General features: G+C 27.5%; 4 protein-coding genes across 7 annotated transcripts in view; 2 read left to right on the forward strand and 2 right to left on the reverse strand.

Annotated features, from left to right (window-relative positions):
- Positions 1 to 2,933: 2,933 nt before the first annotated feature.
- LOC149055750 (lysocardiolipin acyltransferase 1-like) lies at positions 2,934 to 12,800 on the reverse strand. Its single transcript, XM_089226393.1, has 7 exons — positions 12,662 to 12,800; positions 7,406 to 7,582; positions 7,033 to 7,350; positions 6,479 to 6,629; positions 6,299 to 6,416; positions 3,628 to 3,826; positions 2,934 to 3,537 (listed from the first exon to the last, which is right to left on the reverse strand). Exons 2-7 carry the CDS (start codon positions 7,565 to 7,567, stop codon positions 3,376 to 3,378), a joined length of 1,110 nt encoding a protein of 369 aa, XP_089082519.1. The 5' UTR covers positions 7,568 to 7,582; positions 12,662 to 12,800; the 3' UTR covers positions 2,934 to 3,375.
- LOC107162554 (regulator of microtubule dynamics protein 1-like) lies at positions 7,741 to 12,803 on the reverse strand. Of its 2 annotated transcripts, none has more exons than XM_089226391.1 (8): positions 12,662 to 12,803; positions 9,927 to 10,131; positions 9,706 to 9,864; positions 9,485 to 9,641; positions 9,299 to 9,413; positions 9,026 to 9,240; positions 8,732 to 8,965; positions 7,741 to 8,659 (listed from the first exon to the last, which is right to left on the reverse strand). In XM_089226391.1, the coding sequence occupies exons 2-8, from the start codon at positions 10,115 to 10,117 to the stop codon at positions 8,594 to 8,596; spliced, it is 1,137 nt and encodes a 378-aa protein (XP_089082517.1). In that variant the 5' UTR covers positions 10,118 to 10,131; positions 12,662 to 12,803; the 3' UTR covers positions 7,741 to 8,593. The 2 variants fall into 2 exon arrangements, with proteins under 2 accessions (XP_089082517.1, XP_089082518.1); XM_089226392.1 differs by lacking the exon at positions 12,662 to 12,803 and adding an exon at positions 12,311 to 12,564.
- A 225-nt stretch (positions 12,804 to 13,028) lies between these two features.
- Positions 13,029 to 24,528, forward strand: part of trus (programmed cell death 2 like trus) — a 32,185-nt gene continuing 20,685 nt past the window's right edge. For 2 of the 3 annotated variants that reach the window (XM_089227734.1, XM_089227735.1), the window contains exons 1-6: positions 13,029 to 13,249; positions 13,337 to 13,480; positions 13,971 to 14,128; positions 14,200 to 14,485; positions 15,234 to 15,466; positions 15,569 to 15,642. In XM_089227734.1, coding sequence (XP_089083860.1) covers positions 13,373 to 13,480; positions 13,971 to 14,128; positions 14,200 to 14,485; positions 15,234 to 15,466; positions 15,569 to 15,642 — 859 coding nt within the window. In that variant the 5' untranslated portion in view covers positions 13,029 to 13,249; positions 13,337 to 13,372. Of the gene's footprint in view, positions 13,250 to 13,336; positions 13,481 to 13,970; positions 14,129 to 14,199; positions 14,486 to 15,233; positions 15,467 to 15,568; positions 15,883 to 24,528 lie in introns of those variants that run through there. The other variant, XM_089227733.1, reaches the window with a different exon arrangement.
- On the forward strand, positions 18,349 to 21,353 carry LOC149055751 (uncharacterized). The gene has a single exon (XM_089227736.1). The coding sequence runs from the start codon at positions 20,186 to 20,188 to the stop codon at positions 21,194 to 21,196; it is 1,011 nt and encodes a 336-aa protein (XP_089083862.1). The 5' UTR covers positions 18,349 to 20,185; the 3' UTR covers positions 21,197 to 21,353.

Here is a 24,528-nt window from a genome sequence, read left to right on the forward strand (position 1 = left end):
ATTTTTTACATAAACTACATTTACTGCATTGACATTTATTAATTTTTAGACGTTAGTAATAACCTATAATGATCATACTTTTCGGTTGAATGAATTATTTTCAATACAGCTGTATTACTTTTAATTTTTAAACAAAATTCTTTGCGAGTTAAACCCAAATTCTATGTATAATATTATGTTATGTTTTGTTATTAAACAAAAAAATATTAAAGTTATTTGCTCTTGTCTTCCATAAGCCGGGACAAAATTAATGACCGGCCGGGACACCGGGACATGCTGTTGAAACACGGAACGAATGGCAAGCCTAGAGTATACATAATGATAATTATTTTAAACTTAATATTTATGTAACATATATATGTTAATACTAAGGTATTTTCATATTTTAAAAGTAAATAAAGGATTAGGAAACATTACCAATACTAACAGTTTAAGTGTTACCTGTAGGTATATTCACGGAAAATTCGAAATAGTCGTTATTTGTCACGGAAATCCTTTTGATGAATTTAGACACGATGGAAGGCGGTATTGCAACAGGACAATATACGTCGACATCAAACAGCAATATATTAGTATGCTACGAATAGTGAAGAATTGATGAAGTTTGGTATTTTTTAAATTCACAATTAACACATTTTTGTCGTAGTGGAATGGTTCAATTTTTGGTACCTAAATAGAAAAAAAACATCAATGATGGACTAGACTGACTTATTCCTGAGCATTTACTGAATTGGGAAAATGTATTACCTCAGCAAAACATTATAAAATATTTCTCGGATTTTGCTTCATGTGGTGTGAATTCATGATGACTTAATATGCATTTTGCTGTCCATCCCGGTGACAATGTAGACCATATTATAGACGCTCGCACGGCAATAATAATTTTTAGACGACCATTTCGGTCATAAAACTAATACGGTGTGATCTGATAAAGTCTAATATTGGATTTCGTAGGTAAGTACATCTTGACGATCGTGATGCAATTTACGTTTTTGGATTTAGACCGTTGTACATCATAGCCATGATTTGTTTCGCGTAGTGGTGCCGTGGTGGTCTAGACGGTCTAGTGGTTAGCGTAGAAGGAATTCAACTGACTTTTTCCGAGAATTGTATTGGTGTCAAAGATATTATCTATGATTTGTGAAGAAAAATTTCATACCAGAGATAGTGGCAGAGAAAAAACATCAGCTCTAGTTGGGTACAAGCGTATACAACTGGTAATCTCTAGATGGTATTATTTATTAGAACTTATTAAATGTATTTTGCTCGGGTATCGTTCTGGCAGTGGCCTATAGGTCCTAAACATTCTTCCGAGTTCTAATTTTGACCCGTTTTAATGGATAATAAACGGTTGTCAGGGTTATTGGAGGTAGCGTATTTATATAGAAATAATTTTCGGGGTGGTCTATAATATAAAGCAACTAACAACAGTCAACAATAATAATTTAGCACTTAGAGGCACCTATAAATTTAACAGTTGAGTGTTATTTCGGGAGGGGCAGAATCCCACTAGGCCACCCCCCAGTGGCGTACGCAGGGGTCCACCCCCCAATATACGCCACTGGTTATTGGTATATCTCAATACCACATAGTCAACTTGTCATATTCTACTCATGAACTGGACTCTCTCGTCGAAATCAATATTCAATACATTCCGGCTTGCATGTATAGTCATTTATCAACCATCATTCGGTTCGTGAGGACCAGAGTCGAACCACTGGTTATAAACTCATGAATATAAATATTTATAGTCAGCAATGGTCGAACAAAACAGGAGTTGTAGAACCTAACAAAAATATATGACCTTTTCTATAGGGAAGTATTTAGCCTAATCATTTTGTGACAACACTTTCAACTGTCTCGTCATGGCACAATATTTAAATAACTATTGATTAGGTACTAATAGTTTAATTTATTTATTCAACGATCCCAGTTTAAAAATTGATAGTTAATAAATTATTTAATTTTTATAACTTACTAATTATTTATATAACTTTACACCATACATATTGCATATCAATACTAATTTTGAACCCTTCTGTGATAGTATTGGCTTTTATAGCCATTACTATGTACCTATACTACATAGTATGTAGTAGTGTAGTACACAGTGAGGTGTTTGAAAAGGGGTGGGTTCGGGAGAAATTGTAACACAAGACTAACTTCTGGTAAGTATGATATTAAATTATAAGTATTATATTAATTATGAAAGGGTGGTAGGTCGTTAAAAAAATAATTATTCGATACAATATTTCGTTTCACCACAACGTCCGCCACTGCTAATACCTATATAAACAAACATCATGGTCTTGTGTAATTTAGGCGTTTTTATTATTGCTTTGGCTTTCTCAGTTTCTCACGTATTACGCAGAAAAGATTGAAATACTAACGGGCAATAATTTGGTCTGAAAGATATTGTAGGTAGGTAGGTACTTGACTAAATGTTAAATTTTATTCTAAATACAATTTTATCAGAATAATATTACTAAAGTTTTAATGGTAGGTACTATAACTATTAACTTAGTATAATACAACAACCTTGTCAATGCAACATATTTTATCTTGTAGATTATTTTGGACTTATTGTCAGCTATTTTAGTTGACAAAGGTTATTGGAGAAACCAATACAGTAATATTCTATCTATGATCCATATCAACATTATTAATTACAGCATAATTTATTAGAGTACTTACGCAGTAGTGGTGGTATATTTTTCTCATATAAATTACACCAACAAGAACATCTCTCAACCTCCCACACAATATCAAAGAAATCCTCAACAAAGAAGAAACTTCAAAAATCATCAAATTCATTGCTAAATGGAATCTTATCAACGTCCAACTCAATCAATCTTTATTGTAAAAACACTTTTTGCTATAAATTGTAAATATTATTAAATCTGTATTTGAATTTAAAAAAGAAAAAAAATGTATAACATAATAATTGTTTATTTTACCATAAATGTATATAAAATAATACAAATCTATAAGGCAATGACTAATAAACAAAAAAGTGTAAATAAATTATCGTATACAAAATGTAAATCGTAAAATAGACTTCATGATTGATAAACAATTACAGATATTAAGGATAGGTAACTATAAAATAATACATAATTCGTAATTATGTATATAGCTACCAATCTATCAATTTACCATATATATGTTATAAGACAATGACTAATAAACAAAAAAGTGTAAATAAATTATTGTATACAAAATGTAAATCGTAAAACAGACTTCATGATTAATAAACAATTACAGATATTAAGGTTAGGTAACTATAAAATAATACATAATTTGTAATTATGTATATAGCTACCAATCTATCAATTTATCATATATATGTTGTATAACAAATGAACACATAATATATTAATTATTTTTCTTTTCTTTTTTTCTTGTAAAATCAAATAATTGGACTTCAAACATTTGGAAACCATCTTCAGTATATGAAAATCCTAAAAATACTATGCAACACAACAAACACCAGTATTGGAAGAGTGATGATGTTATAATAGCATATATAACAAAACTCTAGACAAAAAAAAATGTCATTATAAATAAATCGTGTTATAGTTTATAAGCTTTAATTGTGATCAATAATAATTATTAATAACTATTTACTTGAACTACGGTCCAAAATATTAGAGCTAAATAAAGAGCATTATCAATTGGTTGATTATTATTGAGTGTAGCTTGAGGATCCGATACAAACGACGAAGTGACAGTAAAATCAGCTAATCTTTTTTCTTTCTGTTTCCAAATATCATTTAACCATGATTTTAAACCATCTGAAGTTAATGGTAAATCAATCTCATCATATCTATATAAATTAAAAATGTATAACATTCAGAATAATTTCTTATTAATTATTATTAGGGCTCGGATTTCAATGCATTTGCATCTTTTTTTGGGATATCTTACGCGATGCTTTCCAAGCTACAAATATGTTTCAAGTACTTCGTAATCTAACCAAAATAATTTTTTGGGGCATTTTTTGTATTTTTAGCGGATTTCATCATTTTTAGGGCATTTTTTGACGGTTTTAATGCATTTTTTAATTGTTTAGTACATTTTTGACCTATTTGTCGTATTATGACTAAAAAAATTGACCTCATTGAAATATAAGTACTACATAGTAATATAGTACTACGTAATAAAATTATTTTCATTTTGAACTATTTTAACTAATTTAACATCAGGTTTTACGATTTTTACAACCTTTATGTCACACCATCCAATTAGCCGATATTATTGCACACAACTAAACTTTTATCGGATTATTTTCTTATCGAGCGATAATATTATATTGGTGGTGTGCGTTTAATAAATAATGCATTTTTTGATATTTTTAGGGTATTTTTTAGAGTTTTTAGGTCATAAATGCATTTTTTTGATATTTTTAGGAAATTTAAATCCGAGCTCTAATTATTATATATATATTATATACATGAAAATTTAATGTTTTAACGTTCATTTTATCAGCTAGTATATAATATGTTATGCTGCGTTCCCACGAGGCGTTAATCACGACAGTGAACCACGCTTTCATGAAATACACTTCTGTGTGAAGGTATAGTCGTTAAACTCTTTTGTGAGGAACGGCGCACGACTCAAGCGTGGATAGATCAAATGTGTTTGATTTTCAGTCGTGATATACTGTTCGTGAAGCAAAGATGTCGTCACAGCAACATGGAATTATCGACGGCACGAACCCAACCGTGTGAACATTTCATCAATTCACACTTTAGTGAGTGTAACGAACGAAAGTTGACTAGCGTGGTTGACTGTCATGATTAACGCCTCGTGAGAACGCAGCATTATAATAATTATAATATTATAAATTATTATACATATATATTATTAAAAAATAAGGAAATTTATATTGATTTTATAACAGTTTAGTTTTATAGTAATATTTACAAATATTTTGATTTTAATTGTTGGTAAGCTACTGATTAGCAGGGCTTAGATATTTAAGTGTTTAAATAGTGTTTATGGGAGTAGTTAATGAAAACTAATATTTTAGGAGTAAAGTTAAGAAGCTTTTACATTTGAATGTTTTTTTTTTTTTTTTTTTTTGGGGGGGGAGGCTATAAGGTTTATTGTTTAGTTAGTTTAAATTTATTTTACCAACATTTCAAAAAAAAAAATTTTAAGTTCACTGTAGATGATATAACACATTTTGTAATTTTGTAATCTTAAGAGGACGTTACACCCGCATGTGTTGTCTCCGTCTTACAAGTGCGTAACATAGCAAGAACTATTTCGCGCCAGAAAGAACAGAGAAAGCTACGGTTATAACTAAGAAACAAAATTTTCTTCTAAAGGAGAATTTTGTCAGTGTAATATTGTTTTTTTTTTTTTTTTGTTATCATCACTTATACAAAAAAATTCTTATTGTTTCAAAATATATTATTTTTGTGTTTTTCTTTAAGCATAAATAACTTTTTTGTAGTTAATATCAAAAAAATAAAAACAATATTGCTTAGACAAAATTTGTATTAAATGTGTTGTATTATATATGTTGAAAATTTTGTTTCGTAGTTATAACTGTAGCTTTCCCGATTCATTCTCGAGTGAAACAGTTTTTGCTATGTTACACACTTTTAAGATGGTGACAACACTTACGGGTATGGTGTCCTCTTAAGAATATGTTTCTTAAATTTACTATCTTTTAGAGCATATTATTCGATGATTTGTGATGAACATTCAGGCCCGGACAAGCCAGTCAAGCATTCGATAAGACTTTGAACTAGTATGAGAAATTTGCCAGAATGCTCACGTTATGATTTTAATGACAACTATATAATAGTATACAGTCAACTAATGTGAGATCATTATTATTTATTGTTATTAAAATTCATCCAATGTGGGCTACTATAGCAAATGACGGCTGATTGAAAAATATGTCTCAAAAGGTCGAGACTACCCAATACGGCCCTGTGAACATTTGGCAACAAAAAATTAGCACATTATTATGTATATTTATTTAGAGTTTTCAAACCTCTACTTGATATAGAATTTTTCATTTTTGTAAATAAATATTTAGTAAAAACTAAAAACTATAAAATATAAAAATACGGTTTGATAAAATATTTGAATTAATGAAAATTGTAAGCAAAAAACAAAAAAATCAGTGCAAATTTTTAATGCCAATGAATAGTTTTGAATAATAAGTATTTTATGTTAAATGTATCTTTTTGTATTATATATTGTTTTACATTCTTTGATTTTATGAAAATTCAAACATTAGCGATACCTATTTATTATACTACAAATAGTTTAAACTTGCCGTTTTATATGAAAATGCACATTTTTTGGAAATACGCCTCGTAAAGCATCCATTTCACTTTGAGGTAATAAATCTGGATAACCGATTGTCAAATCATACACTGCTTTCATTTGCTTATCTATAAATTTTAAAAAGTTGATCAATATCAATCTGTTATAAAAAATGTAAGATAAAATTTACTTTTTCGCATTGTGTCAGCAAGGAAGACAAATCCTGTAGTTTTTGGATGAAGCACATATTTATAGTTGGGAAGATTGTTTTTTGCTGCATATTTGTTGCTACGTATAATATTGCTTGGCGATAGATCTGTTCCTTCAGGGAACAATAGAATCTATGATAAATTATTAAATTATTGATTAATTTTCTACCAATTTTTTTTTTTCATTTATTTTATTAAAAGTATATTTTTATTTACTTTGTATCGTAACTTGTAGATCAAGTTAATTGTTTGGGTATTTTTTTATGATATAATTATAGAATATTAATTAATTTTAATCATAAAATATTTTGTACATAATATATAGAATTGATTTTAAAGAATAACTGACAACTTTTAGGGAATATTTTAATCTCTACCTCTATTAATAAAGTTATAATTTATCATACATAAAATTATATTATAAAAGAATATTGTTAGTAGATTTTTTTTATGACAACAATCTTATCAACATTTTAAACTCCTTTCATACAAGTTAATAATCAAAATTTCAAACTATTAATTAAGTATCATTTACCTGATGAGTATCATTAACGTCACGGAAGTATTTCAACTGTTTTTCCATTGAAGACTGGTCATGATCCCATCGTCGATGTATATACAAGAATCCTGACAATTGCATCACCCAACCAGCAAAAGGTACATGTCGAATAGCTGATTTAAGTACCATTTTCAGCTTATGTGCAGGTGGCTTGGAACTGTAATACATACCACCCCACAAAAAATTCCAATCCAATCGATTACGGTGATTCATTATTAACAATGCACCGTCAAATGGATTGATGTGATCTCCAGTTATTATAAAACGAGTGTTGAACAACAGACGCATCAATATCTAAAAATTAATTATTGTAGTTCAATGAATAAAAAGCATATTGCAAATTACTAACGGTAGGATACATTTCCCACACAGAGAATATGATGCCTATGATATAACGGAAAGCCTGGGGATAAATAAACATCAAGGGTACTGTTGGACAACATAGAGCAAGAAATCCACTTGTAATACTTAGAAACCATAACGTTATGTATGCGATTCCTCTCCATTCCATTTTCAATTATTTTAACTGTAAACAAATTTTCAAATTAACAACATATATATAAAAATTAATTTTTTTTTATATTTGTGTACAAAAGCATGCAGATAAATACCAAGCCAAGTACAACCAGCAGTTAAAAATTAAGTAAATGTTACGACGGACAATAAAGGTACTTAGTACAAATGTTCGGTTGAATTTAACTTTATTTTTAGATTATAATTTATTAAGTATTCACTTAATAATAAAATATAATTGATCAAATAACATTTTTTTTCTTCATACTAATCAAAATAATATATCAGCAGTTATATCTTTGAGAAGATCCTAAACTATACTAAATGGTTAAATAATAAAAATACAACAAAGTAATGCATATAGATCAATAATAGAATGCAATCAATTTATCATAACTTTATGTTTTACCTATTACAATATTAATATACTAGATTTAATCTGTATTTATTTTAATTACAGTTGTATTTTTCTAATCAATATTGTAATGTTAACTAGACTATTTTTAAATTAAACTATTATCAAAAAATAAAAAAATAAAATATATATTTAGTATTGTTTTATTCATATAATCATACTGCAAAAGTGGTGTATGCAAGGTTACATAAAAAAAGAAATATTTAAGAAGTAACATGTACTGAACGGTAAAATTCTAAAAAAAATAAGAATTAGAAATTAAATCTAAACATATATTGATCAAACATAATTATCCTCAAGTAAACTGTAAAAAAAAAAAATACAATTAAGAACATTAAAGGTCTAAATAAATTAAATTAAGACACAAAAATAATAGTAATAGTCTGTAATAAACGGAGAACTAATGTTTTAAAAATTGCATAATTGGAATTTAATGTAAACAAATAATTTTTGTTTATAACATTCTATAGAAATGAACTAAAATTAAATTATAATATACCACTCTTACATTACACCAAAAAATAAAATTTAACATTTATTGAGTGAAAATTAAAAATCACGTAATTTGGCAATAAAAGAACAAAAATTCTCCAAAAATAAAAATGAAATCTAAACTTTTTTATATTTTAAATATTTCTTGAGAAGTTGATTAGCTTCGATATCCGTTTCTTTGTCCTAAAATAATTGATTTTGTCATTTAAAATAATATAACCAATAAGATTATAGTATGACAAGTATTTTATTGACCTCAGAATCCTTAACAGGAAGCTCCAATGATTTTTCTAACCAATTTACAGCAGTTTCATACTCGTTTTTCGCAATGTAACACTTGGCAAGATGTAGGTGACAGTCTTTTAGCTGAATTGGAGATTCACTTTGGAATTTTAAAAATAGTTCAATAGCGTTTGATATTGTACCTTTAGGTACTTCTCCATACAACCAACTAGCTATACGTCGATCAAAAGATGATAAAACAGCAACCTAAATAGATAATATTTGTGATTAAGTTGTAGACTAATTAGTATAATTTTTAAATTTTACTTCATATTCAAGTTTTCCTTTTAAATAGTATAAAGTTGGATCACGAGAATTGATTTTTATTGCTTCATTTATGTGGTTTTGAAATATATAACCTCCTTCAATTTTTTCTTTAGTAGATCCTAACTGACCTCGAGCACCACTACATATAGCAAACCATTTGTGTGCGTTGCAATTCCCTGGATACATTTCTAAGGCATGCTTTGCCCATTTTACACCTAAAAAATAATAATTTATTTAAAAATGTATACTCAAAATATTTTAGAAATTTCCAACCTTCATCAATAACTGTTTTACTCTTATCTGTATTTTTTTTTGCTGCAGTATAATATTTTGATACAAATTGACATGATTTCGCTAACCTCCATAGCACCTCAATATCATCTGTTCGCTAAATAAATATATAAAAACATAATTGAGCGTCGGAAAATGTGTAATAAGAATGAAAATAAAACAATTTACTTCTTCATTAAGGCGGATTAAAATTTCATAAGCTTTAAGTTTATCTTCATCAGAACCTTCAAATAATTCATCTACTTGATCAAAAATATCATCACTAAGTAAAGAAGGTCCGGTGTAATGGTCACTAAAATGTTCTGAAGACAAACTACCATCAGGGCTATAAAAATAATGTACATTTATGATTTTTTTATTTATATTAAGTCAGGAAAAAACTTAATTACTTTTCGTTCAGAATATTTAAATGTTGGGATTCTTCGTTTTCTGATGACATGTCGTGAAATTCGTCGTCAGTTCCTAGTGCTGTATACAAACTAGCTTCACTTGTTACACTGGTACTACTTGATAAGGCTGATCTTTTTCCTGGTGTTATAATTTTCTTCCTAAAATGAATATAACATGGACAATTTATAAACATTTCAAATTAAATAATAATAACATTTACTTTAATGCTTTAAATTCTGCTTGTAGATCAAGTATTGCAATATTTAAATCATCAACTTCCTGTTTTAATAATAGTTTCTCTTTTTTTTCTAGTAGTCGAGTTATAAAAACCACCCCAACTGAACCAACCGTTATTCCAATTCCAACTGCAACAGCTATTACTCCCTTTAACCAATGCGGATCTGTTGACATTACATTTGGTGTTCCTACACAATACAATAATCAGACACAAGACACAATAACACCAAATGTTTCTATCACCTTATTATACATTTGTATAAAACTGTATTGCACATTTATTATATTTACATAGATAATATATTTATCTTTCGACAAATACCATGAATTATTGATTTATGAATATATAAATAATTGAAATCAATTTTTTTTAAGTTCATGTATTATTAGTTTTAGATTTTATTTCTTAATATACAAATAAAATCTTGTTTCTTTAAAACATTTTTAAGTACAAATATAATTTAAAAATCAATGTATTTTTTTATTACACACTTCAAATATTCATTTTTAGCTGTAGCTACTGCCTATGAATAATGGCACAAATTCAAATACTTAAAATATACATTTTGACAAAAACTATAGATAGTAGATACTTGACATTAACTGTAAAATAATGCAAACTAAGTAAGTTCAAAATATGTAAAAAATAAAAATAAACTAAAGCCTTAGATCTGATTTATTTATTACTTAATCATTTTATAGTTTTATTGATACAATAATTTGTTAAATAGGTAGTTGAAGTACAATTAAATATTACTTAATTTAAGTATTTTTACCTATTCTCTTTAAGTAATTTATGAGTTTTTATGAATTAAAATATACATAACACTCAATATAATATGTACTTACTATTTGAGGTCCTAATCATATATTAACTATAAACTATAATGGTAAAATAAATTAAATTTCCTTAGTAATAATTAGATATTATTTTAATATGTTACTATGATGATGTAGGTATATAATTTTCTACCAACTTTAAAGCACAATAGTTATGAAACTAAAAATCAATAAGAATCTTACAAGTTTAGGTATTTATAAATGTATTAAAAGAAATAGTAATTATATACCAAAATAATTTTTTTAAATAAATTCTACTAATAAGTATGGATGTATATTGTATAGTTTTTTAAATAATTATACTTATTATATTTTTATACTGTACAAAAGTTGTATCGTTATCATAAGGATATAAACCTATTACCTATTAGATACATTAAAATATTAAATATTGCCAATTGTAGTTAAATATTGGCTATTAATTATTACTTATATACACACAATTATATGCTTTAAGATAAATTAATGTATTATTTAATACAATTTATTATAATTAATATATTATTACATACCTACCTTTGATGATTATTAATGCAAACACAAAATTAATAACATAATAAAAAATTCAAAATTGTTAAAAATCTATCAGCAAATAATAAAATAATAATTGTTATTATTATTATATAATACATAGGTGTTTAGTATTATTTTTAAGGATTGTAACACATCATTGGTGTTACCGTCACAATCAAAAGCACATTTAGTACATTAAATTTAAGTTGTTTTCACAAGATAGTGTATGAACTTGATAAGTAGTACAAATATTTACCTGTTTGGTACCTTATACTATACAACACAACCAACACCAAATTTTCAAGATAAACATATCATATTATTAGGTAACAACATATATTTTATAATTTAATACAATCAATTTCAATTGTTTCATTTTTATTTATCAAAATATCTAACCTAACCTATTAAAAAATAAGCAAAATAATAATTTTCAAAGATCATTACAACTGATTATATAAATATCCATTTTAACTAAAATTTAATATTTCATATTGTAATGAAAAATAAAAATATTATTATATCTTGTTTTATAGAAACTTGAGACAAATATAAAATAGTTGATCATTATTTGTGAATACTATATGTTATTTAGTTTACACTTAGGCGTATTTAAGTACAACCATTTGACTGAATGTAGTTTTTCGACATATCTAATTCATAATATACTTTAACCTACTTAATTTAAGATCATAAATCAACTAATTACCAAGTCCATATAAATACGCATATAATGGTAGTTCTTGTCACAGTAAACATTCATTATTTAAAAAACTGAAACTTTATTCACTCTGTATAGCATAATATATTATGTTTGTACAAAATCGGTTATAAATTATATTATTATTTTATTTTTTGTTTAGAATATTAAGATGTATTTGAACTTTGAAGAATTAGTTTTAAACTCAACATTACACAAAAAATATTAAGATAAAGCATAGTTTGTTATAAATTATAATATAAAGTCAAGTGCTAATTCCCAACAACTATAACTATAATTTAATTGACAAGTACCTGTTCAAAACATGTCCGTCGTAACACCAAACACAGAAGGATTATTTAAGTTAAATTACCAAAATGACACAATACAAAATAAAATGTAAGAATGGTAGATATAAACCTACAGGCCACAGGGTATTCATTGAAATTGATGGTTAATAATAATCTCAATAAGTCTGGAAACCAAACCAAAGCTATTAAATATTATCTGAACAATCTAGTGGTTTAACGGTTTAAGACGAATAAAATCGGTACTAATAAAAATAAGAGAGTATAAAGAAAAACAAGAACGGTTTAACAGGTGTTTCAAATTCGTGCTGTTAAAAGGTAAAGGTATAATGTTAATATTCAATTGAATTCACTTACCCTTACGTCCGTTTATTAATGCATACAGAGGTCATACGTGGAGGCCTGTACTGCCACACTGGGGAAATACTACCTAAACTAAAGATATTTTAAAATGTATTCAATAGGCGCACTTCACAAAATCATTAGACTGATATTGAAATTGAATACTGACATGAGTAAAAGATTAAAGATTACAACTACAAGAATGAAGGAAGAAAGAAACCTTATAAAAAATAAATAAAACCATATATCAGAAGTTCGCGACGATCGAACGCATGTTTGATGTCTACAATTGAAGCTAGCAACCTGTTGATAAAAAAAACCAAATGTAAATTCTTGATTACAATTATCAGCTATAATTTCTTATCACTGGGCCAAACTGTACCGTAGTTCTCTAGCCTGCTGAATCGTACAACTGTATTATACTATTATAATTTATCATGGTTCGCGACTAAAGATGACCGTTTAGAATTGACTAATAGTATTATATTTGAAATTTGTTTTAATGCAAAAATCCTCAAAAAAAATTAATATCTTGCTTTTTAAGAAAATATTTCAGGGGACAATATTTCTATTTTCCAAAGAACTTTGGACACAGCCACACAGGTGATACAGCTGATTTGTAATCAAGTTTATAATGTTTTACATTACTTCTTAATACACTTAAAGACATTAAATATTCATGCTGCTTAGAAATTGGTTTGAACACAAATTTGAAAAAGGAAAAAAATGTCAAAAGCATCACGAAAAGTCTTACTGGGTTTTGTGGATGAACATATCAAGAGTGAAAGCTGTTCCGATGATGCATACACAATAAATAAGATTGGAGGATTGTCTGTAAGTTGATTATTAAGAAGATCCCACATAGGCATTTAATTTCTCAGTCTTACAAACTTACAACATGGATAATTTTATGTTCACAAATATATGTTTCAATTTATAACTGCTAAAATCTGAGTGAATTTACCTCTTATATAATTTAAATGCGAGAGTATTTAGAGCGTCTCGGACAATTTTATTGATATTATTTTGAAGTAAATTATGACAATTTTTAAACTTTTTTTTATGTACATTTCAAACGATCATAACTTCTTAAAAATAATAATATAAATAAAATCCTCCAAGATGCCTTAAATAAAATTCTTACCTTTAAATTTTATAAGAGGTAAACTCAATCTAATTTTAAAAATTACAGATTAAAATGTATTATTGTGAATTTAAAATTTACCATATTGAACGTTTGTTTGATGGAGACGATAAATGCTGTGTGGCGTCCTTTTAAGCTAAATAAATAATAACTGTTTTTAAAATACAATTTTATTATTAGGATACACTAACTCCTAATTGTTTGCCAAAATGTCCACTGTGTAATCGCCAGATTCCATTACTCATTCAGATTTATGCCCCAATTATAAACTCTATTTATCATAGAACCTTATATATACATGCATGTGTAAGTCCAGGATGTTGGAACAAATCTCAAAGGTAAAGTATTGAGTATAAAGTACCCATTGAACCCTTTAATATATTATATTTTTGAATTGATTGTTATTCAGTTGGATATGTTTGAGACGGCAGTGGGTCGCAGTAAATGATTATGATGATAAGCAGCAGTCTACAACATTTATAGAATGGTGTGATGATGCTGACGACTGGGGTGATGAACCTGTGATTGAAGAAAATGGTAATATTACTGTTAAAAGTCAAGCAATTGAAATTTGTGATTCTGCAAGTGCTGAGTTAGAAAATTCTGATGCTGATGACAATGTAGTTGCTGAGTCAATTCAAGTACCAAATACTAATTGTCTTCAATTATTAGATAGTAGAAAAGAAATACCTTCAGTAAGTTGTTTAATCAATTTGGTTAATATATGTACATATAATATGTATAAAAAATAAAAAAGTTTGCAAAAAACAATTAAACATTTTCATTATCAAACATAAAGAATTGCTTAAAAGTTTTTGAAAAAATAAATTTGTGTCTAAGATAATACTACTATATATTTTAAATACATGAGTTTAGATAAATTCCTTCAGATTTAAATAATAGTCTATAAATTACTAAAAAAAATTACTAGCAAAGTTAAAAATGTGTTATAATATTTAAACTAATTGATGAATGATTTCCTTAAGTCTTGAGATAAATTTTAAGTTATTTTTTAAAATCATAGGTATCATAGTATTAACTCAGTAAAAAAAAATGTAATTCCAAGCAAATAATAAAATAATAATGTAAATTATGTATATGTTTTAATGAAAGTAATAAAAAGCATACAATATTATGGTTAACTAGCCATACTTTTACCTAATAATTTAAATAAAATTGAATTAATTAGTTAATACCTTTTTAATAAACAGTGGTAGTGAAATTGGGAGATAGAAAACCCCATGACCTTTTTTCAATGTTTAAGGTCCTTAATTTTTAGTATTTTTAATAATAAACTAGCGTTTGTTAAAAAATCAACCATCTCCATGTCAAAATCATTTGACTGCCACTGATTATAGCAATAGGCATGATTTTTTGAATATTTATAGTCCATATTATATCAAAACTTGTTATTTATAAACTTTATAATGATATTTACAACAGGATCACTATGATATGAATATGTATTTTGAGCCATATTATATATCAGTAGCTTATGAAGAATCATCTGATACTGTAAAAGAGCATGCAAATAACTTATTACATAACTATCAAAATAATCAAATGATTATCGAAGAAAAGAATGAAGGCTATGAAAAGAGTGTACCAGCACATGGAGATAAGTTTTTTGAAACATTTGCATCAATAATAAGAAAAAATCCTGGTCAAATTTTACGGTTTGTATGATATTATCAATTGATATATTATAATATCCTCTTTCTTCTATCTATGTAAGTCTATAGTATTAGGGAAAACTATTAACAAACAATTCTTTTTAGGTATTGCCGTACTGGAGGTAAACCATTATTTTTATATGAAGAAAGTGAACCAAGCAAATGTATCAACTGCCAAGGTAAATTATTATTTGAATTACAAATTCTGCCATCATTAATTACATATTTAAAACTAATATGTGGAGATGATCACCTTGGTAGTGGACACTTAGAATTTGGGACAGCTCTTATATACACTTGTGAAAATAATTGTTGGAACGAAGGAGATACTTATAAGTATGAATGTGTTATAGTTCAAGAAGAAAAACTGTTTTAAATTTTTATATTTATCTATTAAAAGATTTGTGCAATCAATAAAATATAGTCATTTTATTTGAAAAGTAACCTCACAAAATGATAAAGTAAAATGATTGTGTTTCAATTTTTCATCTGCTTAGAACGGAAGCACCGGATTTAAAAAAAAATTCAAATCTAAAGTTTTAATATAAAAGTCTTAACTGGTTGGTTAATTAATCTTACTTTATATATTATGTACCTACTTCTTCCTTTCGTCTTATTAAATAAAATAAGTTATTACACATAGCTGGAATTTGTGATATACCGATATAATTGTATTATAATTATATTATGCATGATGAAAACAATTTTAATCATAGATACTTAATACTTGAAAATTTTTGCCATTTAATATATTATATACTTTTATTTAGAAAATATTTAAGCTATTATTAATTATTTATAAAATATATATAATGTTTTAGTCAAAAATTAGTTCTATCTACTAAAATACCCAGTTTAATTTTAGATTCTGAACGAAGTGATGAATGTATTGATTTTACAATGATGTGTGTTTTTTTTTTGTGTGTGTGTACACTGTACAGCATAACTAGTCGAAATAATGCTTCAATTTCAAACTTTGGGGGTGATTTCCCATGTAAAAGTGAATATCCTTGGTGCATTATAAAGGTCAAAAGTTAACATTTTCCAACAGTTTTCAAAAAAATCGAGAAAAACAACAAAAAAATGACAGAAAAACGGGAATTTTTACGCAAAACCAGTTTTCGACCAAATCGATTTTTTTATTTGGTAAGTGTCGGTAAAAAAATTTTGAATGACCAAAAAAACTTGAAAATTTAATACAAGGTTCCTTATGAGTTGTTCTTATTGAAGCTAAAAAAAAATTAAAAAATCTTTAGTCACAATTTTTTTTTTATAAGCGTTTATAGTTCAAATTTTTACGAAATCTGTCGAAAATTTGAAAATTTGCAAGTACCTAATTTTGAAGTTGAAAAATCATAAAATTTTTGTGTTTATAACTAAGGATTAAAAATAAAACTAAGTTTTCCATAAGTTTTCCTTCAAGTAGCTATAGAGAAAACGCGAAGCATCATTATAGGACAAATTTTAAGTGCGTTTGAATTTTAAATTTTTACGAAATAGCGTAACGATAACGATTTATCCTGAAATGATTTTAAATATTTGTGATTATTCAAAAAGGATAAGTCGTAGATACTTGAAAATTTTACCAGTTATTTAGATTGGCATTTTCTTTACATGATTTAATTTTCAAAATATTTTGATGTTTTTCAGGATATTTATAGACAACTGAAATTTTCAATTTTTCTGAAATTTTTTTTTGAAGTGTCGATAAAATTTGTTTGGCCTATAAAAAATTATAAGAATACATAGGCACAATTTTTTTTAATTAGAATTTGAAGTTCAAATATTGACAAAAATTCGTCAAAACCATGAATATTTGCAAATTATTTTGAAGTTGAAAAATCATAAAAAATTTTGTGTTCATAACTAAGAATTAAAAATACAACACTAAGTTTTCAGCTGCGTTACCCCAGCACCCGTACTTTCGAGATCATAAATTATAATCAAACAGTATTATGTACTTTATTTTGTACAATTTTGTACAACCCTCAAACCCCTTCAAATTGCCATTTCATCTTACGGGTGCCGCGGTATCGTTACCCCAGCACCCGGGACAGTTATTTTTCACAAATTTCAACTTTAAACCAAACAGTATTATGCACTTTATTTTGTACAATTCTGTACAACCAAAATTAAATTTTGTACAACCCTCAAACCCCTACAAATTTCATCTTAAGGGTGCCGCGGTATTATAGCTGTGCTATCAATTAATATGAAATACGATTTATTTATATTTTTAATCATGACATTAACAATTTTCAGAATATTAAAAAGCGTCTCGATAAAAACCTAGCAATGTTGTTAATCAATCTTAATCCATTTTTAAAATTTAAATCCCTCAAACCAAATTACTACAGTGTTGTCTAGATGTTTTGGTCTAAAAGCCACTTTTTTACACAAACTGCAGCCCTTTATCTAATTATGTTTTAATAATATTTATTAGTGTATTTATAGCCATGTAGGAAACACAATTTTTATTTTTGACAATATTATACTACAATATAAATTTGAAATATAATATTAAACTTATAAATTAATAATAAATTATAATTTTAGAAGGAGGAGGGGCGATTGCCCCTCACCCTATCTACGAGCCATAGACTTATTATTAGGGCTCGGAAGTTAATGCACTAAAAACTACCGAAATATGTATGCGCTAAAAAATCCTGATATGTGCGCTTAAATATGCTTAAATATATTTTTTTTAATTTTTAATACACTAATAAATATTATTAAAACATTATTAGATAAAGGGCTGCAGTTTGTGTAAAAAAGTAGCTTTTAGACCAAAACATCTAGACAACACTGTAGTAATTTGGTTAGAGGGATTTAAATTTTAAAAATGGATTAAGATTGATTAACAACATTGCTAGGTTTTTATCGAGACGATTTTTAATATTCTGAAAATTTGTAATGTCTTGATTAAAGATATAAATAAATCGTATTTTATATTTATTGATAGCACAGCTATAATACCGCGGCACCCTTAAGATGAAATTTTTAGGGGTTTGAGGGTTGTACAAAATTTAATTTTTGTCGTACAAAATTGTACAAAATAAAGTACATGATACTGTTTGATTTTAGTTCATGATTTCGAAAGTACGGGTGCTGCCCGGTGCTGGGGTAACGCAGCTCTCTGTACGTGTGCTTTTGTAAATATTTATCGTCGTTAAAACAATAATTATAACAGTATCTACTGCGATGCAGCTTCGTATGTTCTCTAGTGCGAACGGTTTATATAATATTACGTTTCTAAATTTCTAATTGGAAGATGGAGACAATCTAGAGTAATAATTTATGCCATCATATTTATGTATTAGAATACCACTTATTTTTTGAGAATCTTCAATGTTGATCTCCCAAAAGTACCTACCAACTAGATGATAACATTTTTTTTACTAGAAACCTCAATCAAAATTTATAATTAGACACAAGCATCATTGTAAAATCAATACATGCATAGCTACGCTAAATAAAATTGTTTATATTATATTTTATATTTTAGGTCATATATATATATATATATATATTTATATATGACCTAAAATAAAACGCATATTATAATATCATACTGCTCTCAAATTATGATTACATACCAAGCAGACTTGACTTCGTAAAAAGTCGATTCAACAAAATTGTAATGGCTACAATCGTATAAAGTGACAGCAACTATACGGGTGACCACTGACCAGTCTTTTACTTTTAACCGTTTGTTTTTGGAACACCATTTTTATTATATTTCAGTTTATTTTTTAAAGTGTCGTTTGTTTTTCTTAACTCCTGTTTTAGAGTAATTTATCTTACGTGTGCGTATAAAGACATTTTTGGCGAAAACACTTTTAAGGTAAAATCAAGACACTGTTATACTTACTTTCTTATCCAGTACTCATTATCGTGGCCAGCCGAGAAATAGTAAAACTTTGTCCAGGCAAAAGAGATCTCACTCTCAAACATCCTGCAGTACTCGTTCTCCATGGTCAGTTTTTCGAGAGTAAAGTAAATTTAGAGTTATAGAGTGTAAATTCTGTAGTAAGGCCTTGTTTAATTATATTTTTGTGCAGTAGTTGGTTGGTCACCAAAAGGAGAATTTAAATAAGGTAATACTGCAGGTGTCGCTAATTTACTCATTCGACGGTTTGGGAATCAGAAACCAAAATAGTATAATTATTATATATGCCAAGCCTTTGTGTGGCGTATCCGCGACAAATTCATTAATTATACATTCGAAGAAAAATATTTCAAATTATTTATTCATTACGTTATATTTTATTTTTATTTCTTTGTAAATGATGATGTATAATTATTTTTAAAAAAAAACTCCCATACTAAAAACAGAGGCCATTGGATGATAATGGCAGTATTTAATTACACATCGGTAACGAAGAAGTAAAACGATAAACAAATAATTATAAAGAGACTTTTTTTTACTTAAATATTTGACGGTTTGGTTGGAGTTATATTTTGTTAAGTAGATTAGTGGCGATGATGAATTCCATTGAGGCGGAAATTGAGTATAGGTATTATAATATTATTTAATCAGCTGAGAATTAACAAACATCATTTATCGCCATAGTTATGTGTTATTAAACAATAAACAATTCAAATTTATTTTATCAATAGTATAGTGTATACTATCACAATATAATATAAAAATAAAAATAAAAATTCAGAAAACCATACATAATATTAAGACCGATTGCAGTCAACAAATACATTTTTACAATGTTTTTATTTACAATAGATTTTCTTAAAAATAGCGCCATCTCAGCTCCGCTCTTTTTTATCATTTACATAGTTATGAAACGAAAATTAAAGATTACGTCGAAAAACATGAAAAACGCCGAATTGGAAGAGACCTGCGTACCGGAAGTAATAGACTTTGAAAATATGTCTGTTGAGAATAAGTTAAAAAAACTTGTCAACGAACTTCATAAAATTGAAACGTATATAACAACACCTGAAAAAACGTTAAACGTTTTACATACATGTTTGACGGATATCCAACAACTAAGACTCAAAATATGTAAAACGTATCACGCCGAACAGGTCGAACTCGGTAACGCGATCTCATGGCTAGAGAAATCTATGGTCACTCGTGGTAAGTACAAACCAGTGGCTTGGGAGGAAGACAAAATTGAGAGTCGCGATATTAACGACATGAAGAGAGTAATCAAACGATTAATGAAGAAAAAAGCTTCCGACTACGTATCGATAGACGCTGCGGAAAATTCGACGGACATCATGGCAGATAGCATTGCAGAAAACGACGACACCGATGTGAGCGATAACGTTACATCTCAGAATCCTGCAGCGGAAGCAATCGAAACAGAAACGATCAAAATTCCGGATGTCAATTTAGAGAAAATATTAGAGATTAGGCATATGGTTGATCGGTTTTTGCCGATCGTGAAAACATGGTCCCAAAAGCTGTTTGACGATATGTTGGAGACGATGAAAATGGTGTACGTGACGTTTATGGTCGTTCGTTGTTCGATATTCAGCCAAGACAGTTGGAAAAACACGATAAACCCAGCTTTATCCAAACTGTCAAAGAAATTGATTTTCATCCAGACGAGAGTCGACGACAACGACGGCTTAACGTCCATTGATTTGTCGTTATTTCCTACTGTTCTGTGTCCGTCTTGTCCACAAGAGCCCGGCGGCTCGATGGGATATTTTTCCAGGTTCACTGCGGCTGTAAAACAGATGGCACTGATGGCAGTGCGACGGTAAATTCACGATTCCGCATTATACTATTCCGCATATACCTTTTCATTCACACGATTCCGCACGGAACTATTTTGCGACGTTGCCGATTGTATTATAAAAATTATTTTAAACCTAAAAATTGTTGGTATTAATACTACATAAAATAAGTCATACTATAACATTATTTTGGTTTTTCCCTAAATACTAACTTATCTGATTAGTCTACAGTTTATTACATATATGTTTTATCTATACTAACTTATCTGATTAGTCTACAGTTTATTACATAATATATGTTTTATCTGGACGCATCAGTTACCTGTTCAATATCCGTTCGTACGTATATTGCGATCGCATTATTGTGTTTTACTGTTATTCGTTGACTTTTAAATCGTGTGTGAGTTTAGAATTTTAAAAATTCAGAAATTCATATAATAGTGTCCGAGAGAAATAAGGAACTTGCCGTTGTTAATGGTTATAAACATAGATTTGTAGCTGCGTTACCCCAGCACCCGTACTTTCGAAATCATGTATTATAATTAAACAGTAGTATGTACTTTATTTTGTACAATTTTGTACAACAAAAATTAAATTTTTTACAACCCTCAAACCCCTTCAAATTGCCATTTCATCTTACGGGTGCCGCGGTAACGTTACCCCAGCACCCGGATCAATTATTTTTCACAAATTTCAACTTTAAACCAAACAGTATTATGCACTTTATTTTGTACAATTCTGTACAACCAAAATTAAATTTTGTACGACCCTCAAACCCCTACAAATTTCATCTTAAGGGTGCCGCGGTATTATAGCTGTGCTATCAATTAATATAAAATACGATTTATTTATATTTTTAATTATGACATTAACAATTTTCAGAATATTAAAAAGCGTCTCGATAAAAACCTAGCAATGTTGTTAATCAATCTTAATCCATTTTTAAAATTTAAATCCCTCAAAACAAATTACTACAGTGTTGTCTAGATGTTTTGGTCTAAAAGCCACTTTTTTACACAAACTGCAGCCCTTTATCTAATTATGTTTTAATAATATTTATTAGTGTATTTATAGCCATGTAGGAAACACAATTTTTATTTTTGACAATATTATACTACAATATAAATTTGAAATATAATATTAAACTTATAAATTAATTTTTTTTTTTTAATTTTTTAATTTTTAAATACAAGGAAAAAAAATTTTTATTTTAATTATGCAATGTTGTTAATCAGTCCTAATCCGGTTTTAAAATTTTTTTAATCACTAGTTAAAGAAATTAAAATGAAAATTTTTTTCCTTGTATTTAAAAATTAAAAAAAGATATTTAAGCATATTTAAGCGCACATATCAGGATTTTTTAGCGCATACATATTTCGGTAGTTTTTAGTGCATTAACTTCCGAGCCCTAATAATGAGTTTATGGCTCGTAGATAGGGTGAGGGGCAATCGCCCCTCCCCCTTCTAAGATTATAATTTATTATTAATTTATAAGTTTAATATTATATTTCAAATTTATATTGTAGTATAATATTGTCAAAAATAAAAATTGCGTTTCCTACATGGCTATAAATACACTAATAAATATTATTAAAACATAATTAGATAAAGGGCTGCAGTTTGTGTAAAAAAGTGGCTTTTAGACCAAAACATCTAGACAAAACTGTAGTAATTTGGTTTGAGGGATTTAAATTTTAAAAATGGATTAAGATTGATTAACAACATAGCTAGGTTTTTATCGGGACGATTTTTAATATTCTGAAAATTGTTAATGTCATGATTAAAAATATAAATAAATCGTATTTTATATTTATTGATAGCACAGCTATAATACCGCGGCACCCTTAAGATGGAATTTGTAGGGGTTTGAGGGTTGTACAAAATTTGATTTTGGCTGTATAGAATTGTACAAAATAAAGTGCATAATACTGTTTGGTTTAAAATTGAAATTTGTGAAAAATAATTGATTCGGCTGCTGGGGTAACGTTACCGCGGACCCCGTAAGATGAAATGGCAATTTGAAGGGGTTCGAGGGTTGTACAAAATTTAATTTTTGTTGTACAAAATTGTACGAAATAAAGTACATAATACTATTTGATTATAATTTATGATTTCGAAAGTACGGGTGCTGGGGTAATGCAGCTTAAGTTTTCCATAAGTTTTTCTTCAAGTAGCTATAGAGAAAACTCGAAGCGTCATTATAGGAAAAATGTTTTGAGTGTTTGAGTTTTAAATTTTTATGAAATCAGGTATATGTATATCTATGAAAATATAAGGTATTATGAATTATGATAACTACATGCAATGTTTTTGGAAAATTGATTAACCATGCCTTATATGCAAAACGCGTCCTAATTGAAAAATAAAATATTTGTTTCAAAATAGAATATATGACAATATTTAAATTTAAACTATCCTAGACTGACAAAATCATCTCCGTTCAGAATCGTTTTTCGTATACAATGATACCTATCATTGCATTCAAATCTAATCTACCCTAGTCAGAGGTCCACCCCACCACCTAATGTACAGCAGAGCGACATTCACTTACCGCTTTTTTAAATTTAATTTCCTTAATCTTTGATGGATCCCAAGTACTCATTCAGATGAAACCATTATAGTTAAATTCAAAATACACATTGAAAAAACTTTTTCTAAGCTTAAACAAATGTTAAAAAACTTTGTAATTTATTTTATATATTTATCCAAATTTTTTTTATAAATAACAATTTGTTATCACTTTTTCAACATGTTCTGCATTTTACTCAAGAATTTACATGATATATGATAATGTAATGGTCTAAAATACCTGCACAATTCAGCATACTAAATAATATAATTTAAATTTAAAGAGTTAAAAAAAAAGAAAAAAATTTGCAAATAACAGGAAACATTTAAAACTAGATATATTAATAGATTGTAAAAGTTTTTTTATCGTTGTATTGTGTATGCTATGAATAAAATATTATTACGAATAGCAATACATTTACATACAACCTTTAATAATACTGTTCACAAACCTTTATTTTTTCTTTATTATATTTAACAATTTGTGGTCTGATATGCAAACTATGTCATGGTATACAATTATTTGAGTCAAGAGTATTTAATTGAAAAAAAAATGATCAGCACAAAATTAACCACACATTATCCTTGGAAAACGCATATATTTTCACTCAATAGAACTACAATTGTTGAAAAAAAATGCACTCATTATTATGAAGGTACTTATATTTATTGTTAGTTACACCTAAGACATAATGTATTTTATGAAATAAAAAAATCGTATTTGTATGTTCACACATGATTAAACAAGTGTCATTATTGAATGACTTGTGTCCAACTTCAGAGTTTACTAA

Source organism: Diuraphis noxia, unplaced genomic scaffold (genome assembly GCF_037042655.1).
Source record: "Diuraphis noxia isolate RWA-SAM2 unplaced genomic scaffold, SU_Dnox_SAM2 contig0004, whole genome shotgun sequence".
Taxonomy (NCBI): domain Eukaryota; kingdom Metazoa; phylum Arthropoda; class Insecta; order Hemiptera; family Aphididae; genus Diuraphis; species Diuraphis noxia.